We start from the raw sequence: 15,100 nt of genomic DNA, 5'->3' as shown, positions 1-15,100 counted from the left end.
AGGGTGATGCACCCAGGGTTTATAGGGCTGAAGAGGGGCTGGCGCTGGCCATGCTGGACCACTTCAGGTGCTGGACATCTGTGGGTGCTGGAGCCCTGTGGGTGCTGCTCCCCTGTGGGTGCTGGTCCCTGTGGGTGCTGGAGCCCTGTGGGTGCTGGTCCCCTGTGAGTGCTGGAGCCAAGTGGGTGCTGGTCCCTGTGGGTGCTGGAGCCCTGTGGGTGCTGGTCCCCTGTGGGTGCTGGAGCCGAGTGGGTGCTGGTCCCTGTGGGTGCTGGTCTCCTGTGGGTGCTGGTCCCCTGTGCATGCTGGAGCCAAGTGGGTGCTGGTCCCTGTGGGTGCTGGTCCCTGTGGGTGCTGGAGCCGAGTGGGTGCTGGTCCCCTGTGGGTGCTGGTCCCTGTGGGTGCTGGAGCCGAGTGGGTGCTGGTCCCCTGTGGGTGCTGGTCCCTGTGGGTGCTGGAGCCGAGTGGGTGCTGGTCCCCTGTAAGTGCTGGAGCCGAGTGGGTGCTGGAGCCGAGTGGGTGCTGGTCCCCTGTGGGTGCTGGAGCCGAGTGGGTGCTGGTCCCCTGTGGGTGCTGGTTCCTGTGGGTGCTTGAGCCGAGTGGGTGCTGGTCCCTGTGGGTGCTGGAGCCCTGTGGGTGCTGGTCCCGTGTGAGTGCTGGAGCCCTGTGGGTGCTGGTCCCTGTGGGTGCTGGAGCCCTGCGGGTGCTGGAGCCCTGCGGGTGCTGGTCCCTGTGGGTGCTGGTTCCTGTGGGTGCTGGTCTCCTGTGGGTGCTGGTCCCTGTGGGTGCTGGAGCCCTGTGGGTGCTGGTCCCCTGTGGGTGCTGGAGCCGAGTGGGTGCTGGTCCCTGTGGGTGCTGGTCTCCTGTGGGTGCTGGTCCCCTGTGCATGCTGGAGCCAAGTGGGTGCTGGTCCCTGTGGGTGCTGGTCCCTGTGGGTGCTGGAGCCGAGTGGGTGCTGGTCCCCTGTGGGTGCTGGTCCCTGTGGGTGCTGGAGCCGAGTGGGTGCTGGTCCCCTGTGGGTGCTGGTCCCTGTGGGTGCTGGAGCCGAGTGGGTGCTGGTCCCCTGTAAGTGCTGGAGCCGAGTGGGTGCTGGAGCCGAGTGGGTGCTGGTCCCCTGTGGGTGCTGGAGCCGAGTGGGTGCTGGTCCCCTGTGGGTGCTGGTTCCTGTGGGTGCTTGAGCCGAGTGGGTGCTGGTCCCTGTGGGTGCTGGAGCCCTGTGGGTGCTGGTCCCGTGTGAGTGCTGGAGCCCTGTGGGTGCTGGTCCCTGTGGGTGCTGGAGCCCTGCGGGTGCTGGAGCCCTGCGGGTGCTGGTCCCTGTGGGTGCTGGTTCCTGTGGGTGCTGGTCTCCTGTGGGTGCTGGTCCCTGTGGGTGCTGGTCCCCTGTGAGTGCTGGTCCCTGTGGGTGCTGGAGCCCTGTGGGTACTGGTCCCTGTGGGTGCTGGTCCCTGTGGGTGCTGGTTCCTGTGGGTGCTGGTCCCCTGTGCATGCTGGAGCCAAGTGGGTGCTGGAGCCCTGTGGGTGCTGGTCCCTGTGGGTGCTGGTCCCCTGTGGGTGCTGGAGCCGAGTGGGTGCTGGTCCCCTGTGAGTGCTGGTCCCCTGTGGGTGCTGGTCCCTGTGGGTGCTGGTCCCTGTGGGTGCTGGAGCCCTGTGGGTGCTGGTCCCCTGTGGGTGCTGGTCCCTGTGGGTGCTGGTCCCGTGTGAGTGCTGGTCCCTGTGGGTGCTGGTCCCCTGTGGGTGCTGGAGCCCTGTGGGTGCTGGTCCCTGTGGGTGCTGGAGCCCTGTGGGTGCTGGTCCCGTGTGAGTGCTGGTCCCTGTGGGTGCTGGTCCCCTGTGGGTGCTGGTCCCGTGTGAGTGCTGGTCCCTGTGGGTGCTGGTCCCCTGTGGGTGCTGGTCCCCTGTGAGTGCTGGTCCCTGTGGGTGCTGGAGCCGAGTGGGTGCTGGTTCCTGTGGGTGCTGGTCCCTGTGGGTGCTGGAGCCGAGTGGGTGCTGGTTCCTGTGGGTGCTGGTCCCTGTGGGTGCTGGTCCCTGTGGGTGCTGGTCCCCTGTGGGTGCTGGTCCCTGTGGGTGCTGGTTCCTGTGGGTGCTGGACGACCCCCCCCCCCCCGGCCGGGAACGGGCGAGGCCCAGCGCAGCCGGCAGGTGTCGCCCCGCCCCGAGTTCTCGCCTCGCCTCAGCCCGCCAAGATGGCGGCCGCGCTCCCCACAGGGGCCTCCCGCGCCGGTCCCGGCCCCTCCGGGGGAGAACTGGTGGGACTGAGCTCAGCGAGAAGTGCCAAAGGCCCCGCGTTGCCATGAAGGAGTAGTCTTAAGGGTAAAAAAAATTATATCTATATATATATATTTGTGGTAGTTTCAGGTCTCTTTCGATGTGCCAGGGGAGCAGCCGTGTGCGGGGTGAGCTGCTCCCCTCAGCTTCCCACCGCCCTCCTGATGGTCGGTTGTGATGTGCAGGCAGCTGCCTGCCCCTGCCTGTTGGAAGACCCCGCTGTGCAATTGCAGGTGGTCACTGCTGTCGGTGAGCCTCTGGCTCACCATCTTCCTCAGACGTCTTCATCTCATCCAGCAGCAAACGCAGGCAGGGAGTGCCTTGTCAGGGGCAAAGTCAGACCCAAGCAAAAAAAATAACGTATATAAGCAGTGAAGAACACTTGGGCCTGTATGGACTCGGTGAAAAATTGCTGCCCGGACTCAGAGGGCAGAGGACTGCTGGCTCCAGCTGGGCTGCTGAACTCCCCGTGCTTCCAGGGATGTCTGGAGCAGGGTACCTGGAATATTGATATTTCAGAATATCAATCCCAGAGCTCTTGACCTGCTTATCCCACTTACTGCTGAGCTCCTCTGGAGACACATGGCCCCAGTCTAACAAGGGGGTCTGCAGGGGTTCTGTATGAATACTAGAGGGGTCTAAGCCTCCAGCTCTGTAGCTGGCCTTACCCTGTCTTGATCTGGGAGCAGAGATCTTTCTGCAAGGAGGAAGAGAATGGCAGCAGTGACGGAAGAAGGGCGAGTGAGAGGAAAGGAGGAGAGCACGATGACAGGCAGCTTGGGCCCTCTGCCTTCTCTTCCGAGAGGAAGCTGCTGGTCTCTGTTAGCAGACACATTGTTATTGCTGCTGATAGGATTAGATCACACTATTTCCTGCTGGTGCTCTCCAGCTCTGGTGCCATGGAGATGAGGTGCCCAGCCCAGCTGGCACCACGCTCACAGCATGGCTGTCCTCTGCTCCTGCCCGGCACAGGGTCTTCTCCCTCCAACCCATGCTGGGAATGAAAAGTCCCTGGTGTAGGACCCGTGATCCAGATCACAGCGCCTCCTCCAGGAACCCGCTGTGCCCTGTGTCCCACCTGTTCTGCCTTCCTGCCTGGCATCCCCCCTGCAGGCATTCCCCGAGGTTCACTCCTCTAATTGCCAGCTACAGATGTCCCATGGCAGACTGCTCCTATCCCAGTCAAACCAGCCCTTCCCAGTGGCATCTGAGGATCCTCCCCACTACCTCTTGTGCTTTGGATCTGCACAGCAGAGTTGGCTCCAGACTCCCCTAAGGAGAAGACCCTGACCCCAAACTGCCATTTGCCCACTGCAGAGTGACTCGAACCTCAGCCTGGAGCCTTGTGGACCTGCTGTGTTGAGACTGAGGTGGAGGAACCAGATCTTTCCCCTTCACTACCAGCTGAGCAAGGCTGGAGGGGGCAAAGCACATCTCTCCTGTACTAGGGGAGACCATCACTCAGCTCTGAGCAGGTTGCCATTTCCCTGCTGGAAATACCAGCAGGATTAAGAGTACTTTAAGAAGCACCTGGAGGACCCACAGTGGGACTGCCCAAGTTCAGTGGGCAACACAGCTCAGCTGCTACAGGCAACATAAGAGCTGGTCCCAGGGAACGCCCATGTGGCTGTATAAAGCAGGGATTGCATGCCCACAGCTGGAGCTGCACCTCAGGGCTATTGCTCTGCCCTAGTGAGTGCTGAGCTAACCCAGCTGCTTCTTTGCCTGCCTGATCTGGAGGAGCAAACTGCAGGCAGGTGAGAGCCTTCCTTCTCTCTGGAGAGGCTCTGCTATGGGAGAATGGTTTGCAGGATCTGCTGGGATCTGCTGGGTGCAGGCTCTGCAAGTGCTGGCTGTAAGTAGGGGTTTGTGAGGGGCTGGATGGGGGCTTGGCAGAGCGTGTACCCAGGGGGAATAGCAATCCTGGGGGTCACAGCTCCTGGAGCAGAGTGAAGGGATGCAAGTGTGGGGTTCCTGGTGGTGCAGAGGCATAGAGGATGTCCAGGGGGGTGTCTGTTTGTCCTTGCAACTTTGCTCTGTCAAGCAGAGCTGGAAAGAGGAGATAGCCCTGGCAACTGTGACTGAGGATTGCTTTTGTGGTAGCTGGGAGACCCTGTGCTCTGTGTCTCCTGTGCCTGTGGGAGAGGGGCTGGGGTGGTGGCTGCCAGGCTGGGGCAGGAAGGGCGTAGGTGCCTGCTGGCATGTCTAGCTCGGAGGTGAGCGTGCTGTCTTGGAGAGTACAGTAAACATGTGCTGCAGGAACTAAATAGCATGCAACATCGCTGCCAGTGGGGAAGGTAAACAGATGACTGTCTTATGCCATTAAATATGTGGGATCTGGAGAGAGACAGGTCAGTTTTAGGCTGTTCTTCAGAGAAAGCCAATCTGTCCTTCTCTAACCAGAGACGGTGGTGAGTTTTGAGGCAGCAGTCCTGAAACCACAGATGGATTTCTCAGCCAAGAGCACTTTGTCCTCAGGAAAGGGAGGCAGTGCCTGAACTCCAGGGAGACAAACAAGCAGCTCCTCTTAAAGGATTTCAGCTTTCCTAACTGGGTCTGTGTCCACAGAGGCGTGTCCCTGCCTGGCTCTGTGTCGTACAGGTCTCTGTGTCCCCCAACAAGAACAGCTCAAAGTTAAAGGAGCCCAAAGCTGCTCAGCCCGAGACAGGTGTCTTGAGTGTATGCAGGAGCAGGACTTTTTCCTGTGGGCTCTGGCAGCGATTGATGCTAGTGCTGGGATGTTGCTGAGCTGAGACCCTGGGCACTTGGGGATGCCTGGAGCAGACAATAGACTAGCAAGTGCTCTGTGTGTATTGAGGTATTGAGTCTAACTGGCTTGTCTGGGGAAGATGCTGTGTGTCATCAAGGTGTGCCTTCCTATCTGTGCAGAGAGGCTTTAAGGCTGGCATACCCCTGCTTGGATTGCTTCCCTGTGGAACTGCATGCTGTGATTTTGCATGTGTTGCTGTGGCATGCGATTTTTTATTTATTTTTTTTATTTCCCCCCACCCTGTGGCATGTTTGAGAGCCCTAAGTGGGACGTTCCTGACTTCTGTACCTATAAAACATCTCCTGTAAAAGCCTCCTGATGGTTAACTGCACACCAGGTTTGTACGTGGCACTGAACAACATCTTGAAGTGTGGCTGGAGACCTAGTAATTGAGTTGCTCTTGTTCCCTCAAATGGTGAGCGTGACCAGCTGTTGTTATGTAGTCTCTCTTCCAGTCCTTCTGGGAAATCACACCACGATTATATTTCTGGCTTAAGAAATTTTTTCCCTAATCAGACTGGGCCTCACAAAGAGGTTGCCACTTAGTGGTAATTACTTGCTTTAGAAGCTGAATGTCTCCTGAGGATTGCAAATAGGGGATTATCAAATTAATTAGTTAAACCAAGATGTGCTTTTGTGAAGCCAGGGTCTGCTTTACTTGTGATCTGAAATAAAGGTTTAAATGCTATTAAACCACATAGAACCCCCTCTTGTCTCACTAATGGGAAGAGAACTAGTACTTTCCTGAAACGTTGTTGGTACAAAGGGCTGCTTACAACTCTACTTGCTGCAGCACTTGTTGCTTTTATTTGTTGAAATCTGTTTCAAGCAAACATCTATCACTGGTCTTAAGGTACCTGTTTGTGTTGAGTGGGGTCTAATGCTGCTTCTTGGTGGCTTCCCTTGTTTTTATAGGCTGCCAAGTGGAAGGGGAGTGGGGTTCACAGTGGGTAGCTTGGCAGGACCATAATGAACCTTTCTTGAACCTGTACTTTCAGGGCACAGTTTAATCTATGGGACATCTGCGTAGCCACATGCATGGACGTGGGAGCTGGCGGAGAGCCCGTCTGGTGATGAGGAGATGCCTAGAAGTAGATTCAGAGGCATCCACTGATCAGTGGGTTAGCAGGGGCTGGAGGTCACAGAACACTGTTCTGCCACAGCCTGCTCCCAGACTCTCCCTCGGAAGTCCCTATGGACATAGGAAGCTTCCTATGCTGTGCTGAGGGCTACACCAGTGACTGTGCTAAGCTAACATGGAGCGCGTGGAGGTGTTTTCCCAAGAGCTGTTGGCTGCTGTAGTGCAGTAGTCTAGCGAGCACGCATATTGCACAACTTCCCCTAGGTCAGAAGATGTCCTTATCTGGCATCTAAAACAGCTGTCCTGTGTTTCTTCCAGCACAGCTGAGTCCTAGGCATAAAAGCCTTCCTTGATTTGTACAACTGAAAATAAGCAGAACTCTGCTAGTGTTGACTCAAAGGCAGAGGTCCCTTGCCTGCCTCCTACCTCTACCTGTGCTCTCTCACAGCTCTTACAGGCCTCTAGGTTGTGGTACTGCTTCAGCAGGCACCTGAGAAATACTGCAGCTCCAGAAACCAGGCCCATCAAAGGGGAAGGGGGGAAAAGAGGTATGGGTCTGAAATTACAACCCCTGAAGTGGGGTTCCCTTCTCCCACCACCTCCTCTTTCAACTCTGAGGAGGCCCCACAGCCTTCAAAGTTTGGCTCCCCATCCTTCATGATGTCAGTGTTGGCTGCCTTTTGCCATATTTCACCTCTGGGACAGGTTGTGCTTAGCAGTACTCAGCTGCTGCCGCAGGCAGGTACCAAAGCAGTTCCATCGGTCCGCGCAAAGGACCTGGGTCTGCTGGATGGGAAGCTGGAGCACCCAGATCTCTGCTGGCAGAGTTGGATGACAGCAGCCTTTTGCAGTGACTTCAGCAATTAAACCAACCCTGAGGAAAGCGCAGGCCCTGCGCAAGAGCAAGGAGCTGCTCCTGCGAGGAGACAGTGCGAGACTGTGTTGGGGAACAAGTGCAGCATTGTTGTCAGCCTCAGTCAAGAGGGGCTTTCTAACACCCACTGAAGTGCTGGCTACAGCTGTCTCCCATGTGCTTGTGTGGGGAAATGGATCTACAATGCAGGAGAAGAGGGAAAGACCACTTTGCAATTTAAAAAAAAAAAAGCAAGCTATATTAGGATCCAGCCATGAGTAAACAGCAGTGCGATGTTCCCCTTAGCGCGGCGCCATGGCACAGGAAATCACGTCACTGCCTCTGACTGGATGGGGGTGAGCTGAACTCAGGCTCTTCAGCCTGGAAATCCTTGATGGGGGAAGGAGCTTTGAGCGCAGTGTAGAAAAGGGAGGAGGTGTGAAGTTGGGCTCTAAGCTGCTTTTGTGTTAGACAACCCATTCCCCTCTGCTTCTATAAATAAATACCTACAGCAGTTGACTTTCCTGCATCGTCCTGTGTGGTGGTGGTTTGGGAACTTCCAGAGAGCTTGCACTTGTCATGTCCACAACTGAGCTGCATTGCAAACAGTGCGTGTTAATGATTATATAGTTTGAGTAGGACCTGGATAGCGAGTGTTGGATGTATGATCTGGGGAGCACCTGGCTCTGTCCCTGGTTACAGAGGTGGAAAATGGGATAGAAACCAGATATGGGCTCTGTGTGCTTACACGGTGCCCTCCTCATCTGTTTGAGGTTCCGCAAGCTCCTACGCCAGCCCCTGAAAGTGCTGCTTTTCTCTTTCTGGCCCTCAAAGAGCTGGAATTAGGTAGTTTGACAGTGTCTTACCTGCTAACTCAGAGCTTAAGGAGAAGGCAACCTTGAGGTCCCAGGCCTGCACAAGCCACCTGAAGGAATGAGGAAAGCTGAAAGCTGTTTTCATCCTGGAGCTGCTGCCAGAGGTCTGGGTGCAGGAGACCTGACCGGGTCAGTAACAGCATGACAGCAGGTTCTCAGGTCTGTCCCCTTCATCCCCATGGGCAGCGCCAACCCCACCTGGGTCTGCATTGCCCTCTGTGCCTGGGGGGTATGTGTTTCTGTTTCAAAAAGTGAAGTAGCCTGTGGGGCCCCTTTCAGCCCTGCAGCAGATTTTTGAATGGGCTTTATACAACTGGTTGGGGCTTTGGCCTGCTGCTGGAGTAGCCCTGAAGAGCTCAGTCTTGGTACCCAGGCTGCTGGCAGCCAGACTGCTTGGAGGCTTCAGATCTCTAGTCAGAGGCTGGTCCCCTGCAGACGCCAGGGTAATTGCAGAGGCCTGTTTGCTGGATAAAAATAGTTGCACGGAAGGAGATAGATTAGCCCTGGGCAACCATGACCTCCTGAGAGGAAACCTGCAGGTTTCGCTGCAGTTGAAGAAACAGCAAGGAGATTTCCATAAAACACCTGGGCACGAAAGGTGCGGTGGATCTCTTCTAACTCCTTTTACAGGGAGGGCAGAGGCTGTGCCTCCAACAGAAATAGCTCAGCCCCTCTAAGCACGAGGCTTGTCACAGCCAGCTGCGTGCCATGCATGCACCGGAGGGACATTGCTCTCTGCTCCCTTTCTTGGAGGGAGACTCCCAGCATCCATGGGAGGATGTTGCAGGGGTGTAGCCACATTTGTGGGCTGGGAGGTGTGTTTGGGGAATAGATGAAGGGCAAAGCTACTTTGCAAATGTGGCCTTGTGCAGGCAGTGAAATCTGTGGTTGGAGTCTCTGCTGGGGAAGTATGTCAGGTTCCTTATCCTCCTGCTGCGAATATGAGGGGGAAAGAAAGGCTCTCCTGCATCCACAGACAAGATCACAAATTCCTTTAGCTGTTGCAGATGACAACAATTAGGCAGTGCCAGTGCTGGGTTGTTAATACCCTTTGCACTGGCAGGAATGGTCATCTTCACCCAGCTTGGGATTGTCAACTGTTCTCACCTGAGGTGGGCTGGAGGTCCTCACTGCTATGGTGTGCTGCAGGGAGAAGGTTCCTAGCTGTTAGAGGCTGTGGGGAGCCTCTGCCAGCAAGGACGGTTTGAAAGACAAGCACTGAGCAGTATGGCAGCTGCTCGGCTCTGGTCTGCTGTCAGTGTTGCATCCACTTTTAGGAGGACATCTCTTTCTGCTTAAGGAAAGCAAACTGTAACCCTGCAGGGACTGTCATCCATCCTTCCTGCCTGTAGGAAATGCAACGCATCAAGCAGCTGGTGTATTGAATGGTCGGCTTTGGGACTGCTTGAACCCTTGTTCGCTGGTTATGTCTGAAAACATGCTGTGAGGCCATCATGTGCAATGGGTTTTAGGGCCAACTGTTGGCAGTCCTCCCTGGGAGAGGAGTATCTGAAGGTGTTCTTGAGCTGGACCAGCCTGTGTGGGCTCTGCCGTGGGCCCTGTGGAGCAGGGCTTGGGAAGGCTGTAGGGGCCTCCCCCTTCAGCCAAGGCAGCAGAGGGGTTTGGTAGCAGTTGCTGTAGCTTCAGCAGGCAAGTACCCTGTGCTCCTCTACTGAGCTTGTCCCTGCGGGGATGTCTTCCCTCCTGCTGTAGGTCCTCATGTCCTGCCTGAGTCACCCTTCCTTTTGGGATGGATTGGTTTGTGTGACCTCCCCCAGAAGGGGGGACAGCAGCCAGGTACCAGCACCATGGCCTCCTTGGTGGAGGGTCAGTCCTCACCAAAGCCGCTGAGACCATGTGCTGCTTGGCCAAGGCTGGGGAGGCAGCTCCTGGTCCCAAGCCCTGCTGCCAGGCTCTGCACCTCGTGTCCAGGGCTCCGGGGCTTCGCCTGTGTGTCACTTCCCGCCCCGCTTCCCGTTACACAAAGCCTTTGTGTGTCAGCAGATCCTGGGATGCCCTGCGGCACCTGCCTCTCCCCTCCCTCTCCGCCTCTGTGGCTCTGCCCTTTCCCGTTGTCACTTCTGTAGGCTGCTGCCTGCCTGTTTGCTGACCTTCCCCACTGCTCGGGCAGTGTTTTGGCCCCTGGCCATCTTAAACAATTAATGGAGGAGTGGAGAAACTTGCCATGTTAAATTACTTCCTCCTTTGGGAGGGGGTGAGGTCTCCACATCTCTTGCCTGATACCAATGCAGTTTGTTGCTGTTGCCTGAAGCGGTCACTGCCTCTCTGTTTTCCTTCTAGAAGTTAGAAAAACAGTATTTCAGAGCACTCTTTTTGTATTTCTCAGCATTTTGCTTAACCTGCAGCATTGCCTCAGGATCTTGCGGAGCAGCAAAACTTCTCTGGACTTAGAGAACAGCAAGCCAAGAAGAGGCAGGGGGGAAGATTTTGCTGGAAACCTCTCTGGGAAGCTGGAGACCTTCTCGGGATGCCTGCCGTGGGCTTGTTCTCCTCTAGCAGCTATTCAGATCTTCCCGGGCAAAGGCAGCTCCCTGCCACGGAGCATCTGCATTAAGCAGGTCTGTGCGGACGGCCAGGGACACAGATAGCAACGATGCCGTAACAATCAGCCTGTGAGCGTTGCTGGCTCTGCCTGTGTCCGTAAGGTCCCCGCAGGGCTGGGGATCGGCAGCACCCTGTGCTCACTATGCGCCTCTGCCGTTAGCGCTGGAGTTGGCTGTCAGAGAAACCTTCGAGGTCCCCTGCTCAGCCCCGGTAGTGTCATGAGTTAGATTAGTTGGAGCTGTGCTGGGGGCGGTGAGGGCTTGGATTACAGTCCAGAACTCAAAGTGCTTCGGTGGTTCACGTCGGAGGGGAGAGACGCCCCGTCGCACACATGGAGGAAAAAGAGAAAAAACTCTGCCTTTGGAATTGAGGGGGAATAAAGGAGGCCGGGAACATGGTAAGGAAATCCCTGCGAAGGGCTCTCGCCCTGTGCACGAGCAGGGCTGCGCGGGATGGAGCTGCTGTCAGGGCAGTCTGCCTGGAGCCAGCGCACGGCAGTAATGCCGGGAGTGGGAAACGGCTCTTCTGGCACTTCCCGTTACTCGGATGGCACGCTGTACCCTCAGGTGCCAGCCTCAGATGGTGACTGTAGCGACACAGGGCTCTTGTTGGCACAGGCACCCTGCAGGGTGCCTATTGGGGTACAGCTCTGGAGCAAGGGGCTGGGATGGGGCAGATCAGGCAGGGCCCTTTCTTTTGGGCTGCCCGGACGCTGGACTCTCCTCCTACCCTCGCTCTATGCCAGTATTGCTCCTGGGCTGTGGGCACTGTCACCTAGCAGAGCCCAGGGAAAGGAAGAGTGTCTGCTGCTTTTCTTCTGCTCAAGGTGAGTAGCCAGGGGTTTGGAGAAACCCCCAGAGCTGGGCAGGGATCCTTCCCTGTCAGTGTCAAGTTCTGCACGTGGAGATCCTTGTTTTGGCGGGGAAAAGACTAGCGAGCCCAGTGGGGCAGAGCACCCCATCTCCCTGGGAATGGCTGCAGGGCAGTCCTCAGCCCAGCCACACTGGCACTGCCCGGCAAACAGAGGTGCTCAGCCCTGGGGCAGCAGAGGCTGGAGGGATCGCTAGCCTTGTGGCAAGATCCTGCTGAGCACCAGTCTGACTTCTCATGGTTTGTTCCTGGGCTCAGGCTGGGGATCTATGGGCCCAGCAGCCCTAAATCTCCTGGATGTGTCCTGCTGTGTCACGGGCTGTTTCTCCACAGCAGAGGGAACAAAGTCTGTGAGGGGTACAAGCAGCTTAGCTTGTATTGCGGCTCTGTCTGGCAGTGACTTGTTTTTTCTTAAAAGTTCAGTTTCTGGGCTTGGAGGAGCTTGGCTTTCATTGAAGGAAGAGTTGCCCAACTTTTGGCTTATGCAACCTGAGCTAAGCTCATGGACCCGTGTCTCTTCTCTTTGCCACCCCCCGGCTCCTCTGCCGAGGACCCTGTGGCCCTCTGTACCCTCACGTGGCTATGCCAGAGCTGTGGTGTGCTCTCCTCTCCCATCCTGCTGTGGAGGCCTGCAGGCATCTCACTTCTTCCACTTCTCCACCCCAGTGAGGAAAGCTCTTTCCCTCACCCCATGCCTAGTGTATTCCCAGCAATTTTTGGTCTATGCTGGTTATTGTATGAAGTTAAAATCAAAGGAGAGTGCTGTTTCGGGCCGTGCAGGATGGGTGCCGTTCCTTGCAGGCCCTTGGGCTGCATTTTCCCATGGGGCTGAAGCAGGGCTCTGCTCTGGGAGGCCTGCGGCAGAGACTGGCTGCTGCTACTCTGCTCCTGCAAACTGGAGGTGACTTTCTGATTCCCAAGTGCTTCATCTTCAGTTCAGGTCCTTCACCTTGTTCTAATGTGTGATGTAAAAGCTGCCTGAAGCAGGGGCCTTTGCGCAGAGCAATGCCGTGGCCAGTCCAGGTGCCATGGTGGGTTGTGGGCGTGCAGGGACCATGTATCACTGCTGAGGAGGCCTTGCGTGCCTCTCTGGTGCTGAGTTCAGGCTTGGCAGCTGCAAGGAGCAGGAACCAGAGGCCAAGCTGCCACAGACCTGGCAGTGGGTGCTGGCTGCACCGTGGTCACCTGTGCTCTGTGGCAGGTGTCCGTTCTCAATGCTGTGGTAGACCAATCCGCTGTTCGGGAGGTGTGATCTGTTCGGCTGAGTTGTGACTGTAGCTCCAAGCTGTTCTGTTTGACTTGAGTTTTTGGTGTCCTGGTGAATCGACAAAACCCTGCAGGCAAAAGATTTGGATCCAAGTCAGCGTGGGTCAGTCTGGCCTGCATGAGACTTTCCCGTGGCCTCTGGCAGTCTGCAGGACTCTCGGAAGCCTGGCTCCTGATGGGAGTCTGACACTGTGCAACCGCTGGCTGCCCTGTTCTGCGTCAGGCAGGTGATCCCTCTTCATGGGGTGTCTCATGTTTCAGTGTTAGGGATGGTGTGGTGTGTCTATGGGTGCGTAGGGTTTGGCAGCTGGAGGATGCCTGTAGCACCAAATGCATAAGATACCTTAGGCCAAAGTAGCCCACTTCCACTAAAACTGACTTTTGCAGCTATGAAACCCCATGGTGCAAGCAAGGCAGGAGCCTGGCTGGGCATTCTCTTCCCTGCCTGTCCCATTGTGGCTTTTGCGGCTGGGGATCTGCCCTTCTTCCCTGGTGGGGATTTCTCCTCCATGGGAGAGGGAGCAGGCTTTACCTTGCCTGGAGCCTGCTGCTGGATGGAGCACAGGAGATGGCCAGGGCATCTGGCCAGACCAGTGTGCCCCACCTGAGGGAACAGTTTCCACCCAAGCAAGTGCAAAACCCTGTGCTCTTGGGTGGGTTGGTTGGAAGCAAAGCAAGCGATAGCCCTGCTCCTCCACCGCATGGTGCGGGGGTCTGGTTCCCAGCCTCTGTCCCAACGTCGTGAGGGACAGCCGCCTCTTCGGGAAGTTGCTCAAGCTGCAGTGGCTGGCCAGGGAGCTTAGGGCTGCTTTTCCACCCTTGCTGGGGTGATTGCTGCTGCTCTTCAGTGGTAGCTGGGGCACTGTGGACCCAGCACATGAATTCAGTGAGGCTCCCGCAACTGTGCGCCTTGGACTTGCCTGGGCTACTCCTCTTATGGTATGCTCCCAGTCTCCAGTCATCATGCGGACGTGTAGAGCAGAGCCTGTGTGTATCACAAGATGTGCAAACACTGGTTGTCTTCCTGCAGAGAAGTTCAGGTGACACCTCTGTGCTGGCAGGAGAGAGGATGGGTTTCACCAGAAAGTATAGTCTTTCTTCTATCCTCCAGTTATGTCTTCTCCTGGGGTGGGAAGGAAATGAGTCTGGGAATCACAGAGAGCTTTAAGCATTGGGGATCTTCTTTCTTTATTTCTGTGCCAAAGCCATGAGCAAGATGTTGGAACACAGACAAAGCTCAGGCATAATACTGAGCACATGGAAATGGTTTGAAAGCATCTTCTCTGGGGTAACAAGGATAACAACTTATGCATTTTGTCCAGCTTCTTTCCAAAAACACTGGGCAGGTGAATGTGCTGTTCATTGTAGCAATGAAAATAATGGCTAAATGCAGGGAACAGGCCAGCTGCATCCACGTATCTCTGCCCACCAACCACCAAAGGTGTTCTAGTGCCGGGTGGGAATGCAAGACAGCGAGTGTTTATGGTGAGATGCGGCAGGTGTCCAAGGAGGGAAAGTACACTGGGTGTTGGCACTTATTTTCTGAAAATAGGCATCCTACAGCAAAACCACCTCTGGCCATGCCACTGGCCACCTAACCCTGTGTGCGCTCAGCCTTGAGGGACACCTTGCTCAGTGCACCCTGCTCCTTGGTGGGAAGTTGGCAGAAGAAACCACAATGCAAGAGCCTTGCGAGCATCTTGCTGCTGGTCGCTTCAGAAAAGATAGCCAGCCAGCACGTCTGCCTCTAAATACTAGACACAGTCATGGCCTCTCGGCTCCCAGGGCCTAATTTTCTAGTTTTCACCTCATGCATAACCCAGTCTGCAACCAAGCTGTGTAACACTTAACAATCTTACAGACTATGGGCAGCCTAAACCTGAGCATCGGTGCTGAGTGTGGGTGGCAGTCAGATATGGGGACTACAGGACTTTTTAGTATTAAAGTGCTAAAAAATCTCTGTTAAAACAGTCAAAGTGTCTTCTGCAGAAGCTATGAACTCATCCCACCTGTGGACACTCAATATCAGAGCACCTTTTTTTTCCTGTTCCTGGTTCTCTACCCATCTGGGACTCCCCTGTTCCTGTCCTGCAGAGCTTAATGTAGCCAAAGTCTGAAAAAGTGAGTAGTAGCACCAGGATTGGTTATGTTGCTGACTGAAGAGCAATAAAAAGCAAGGATAGCCTGGTAGGATAAGCTGCCTGCTTCTGGTGGTAGGATGCTCTGTGCTTTTTACACCACTTGTGATACCTGGCTTGCAACTCAGGGAAGTGAATGGATGTGCCGTGGTAGACTCTGAAGGTTTGACCATGCTAATACCTCTCTGCTGCACAGAGTGCCTCATCTCTGTTGGCTTGCCAAGTCTTTCATTAAAAAATGAACAAAAATATGGGTCCTTTCTTGTGGCAAGTGCTCCTGGCTGGTTTCATGTGTATCCTATTTTTTTGCATCACTGGGCACCAAGCTGAAACTTCCAAGATCAAAGCAGCACAGAATGAATCTGAAAGTCTGTCTTTCTGATCAAATTTACCATCCTGCCATCAGTCTGGGATGCC

The 15,100-nt window shown here is 55.6% G+C and overlaps 2 protein-coding genes across 8 annotated transcripts in view; one reads left to right on the top strand and one right to left on the bottom strand.

Moving 5' to 3' along the window:
- Positions 1 to 15,100, bottom strand: part of FHOD1 (formin homology 2 domain containing 1) — a 164,144-nt gene that overhangs the window by 35,653 nt on the left and 113,391 nt on the right. The window lies entirely within an intron of this gene.
- PLEKHG4 (pleckstrin homology and RhoGEF domain containing G4) overlaps positions 3,995 to 15,100 on the top strand; it is a 90,655-nt gene continuing 79,549 nt past the window's right edge. For 5 of the 7 annotated variants that reach the window (XM_075765222.1, XM_075765223.1, XM_075765221.1 and 2 more), the window contains exon 1: positions 4,043 to 4,120. In XM_075765222.1, the coding sequence (XP_075621337.1) occupies positions 4,058 to 4,120 (63 nt within the window). In that variant the 5' untranslated portion in view covers positions 4,043 to 4,057. Of the gene's footprint in view, positions 4,121 to 10,061; positions 10,807 to 15,100 lie in introns of those variants that run through there. The other 2 variants (XM_075765225.1, XM_075765220.1) reach the window with 2 other exon arrangements.

Source organism: Balearica regulorum, chromosome 13 (assembly GCF_011004875.1).
Source record: "Balearica regulorum gibbericeps isolate bBalReg1 chromosome 13, bBalReg1.pri, whole genome shotgun sequence".
In the NCBI taxonomy this organism is placed as follows: Eukaryota; Metazoa; Chordata; class Aves; order Gruiformes; family Gruidae; genus Balearica; species Balearica regulorum.
This window is presented reverse-complemented; position numbering and strand designations above follow the sequence as displayed.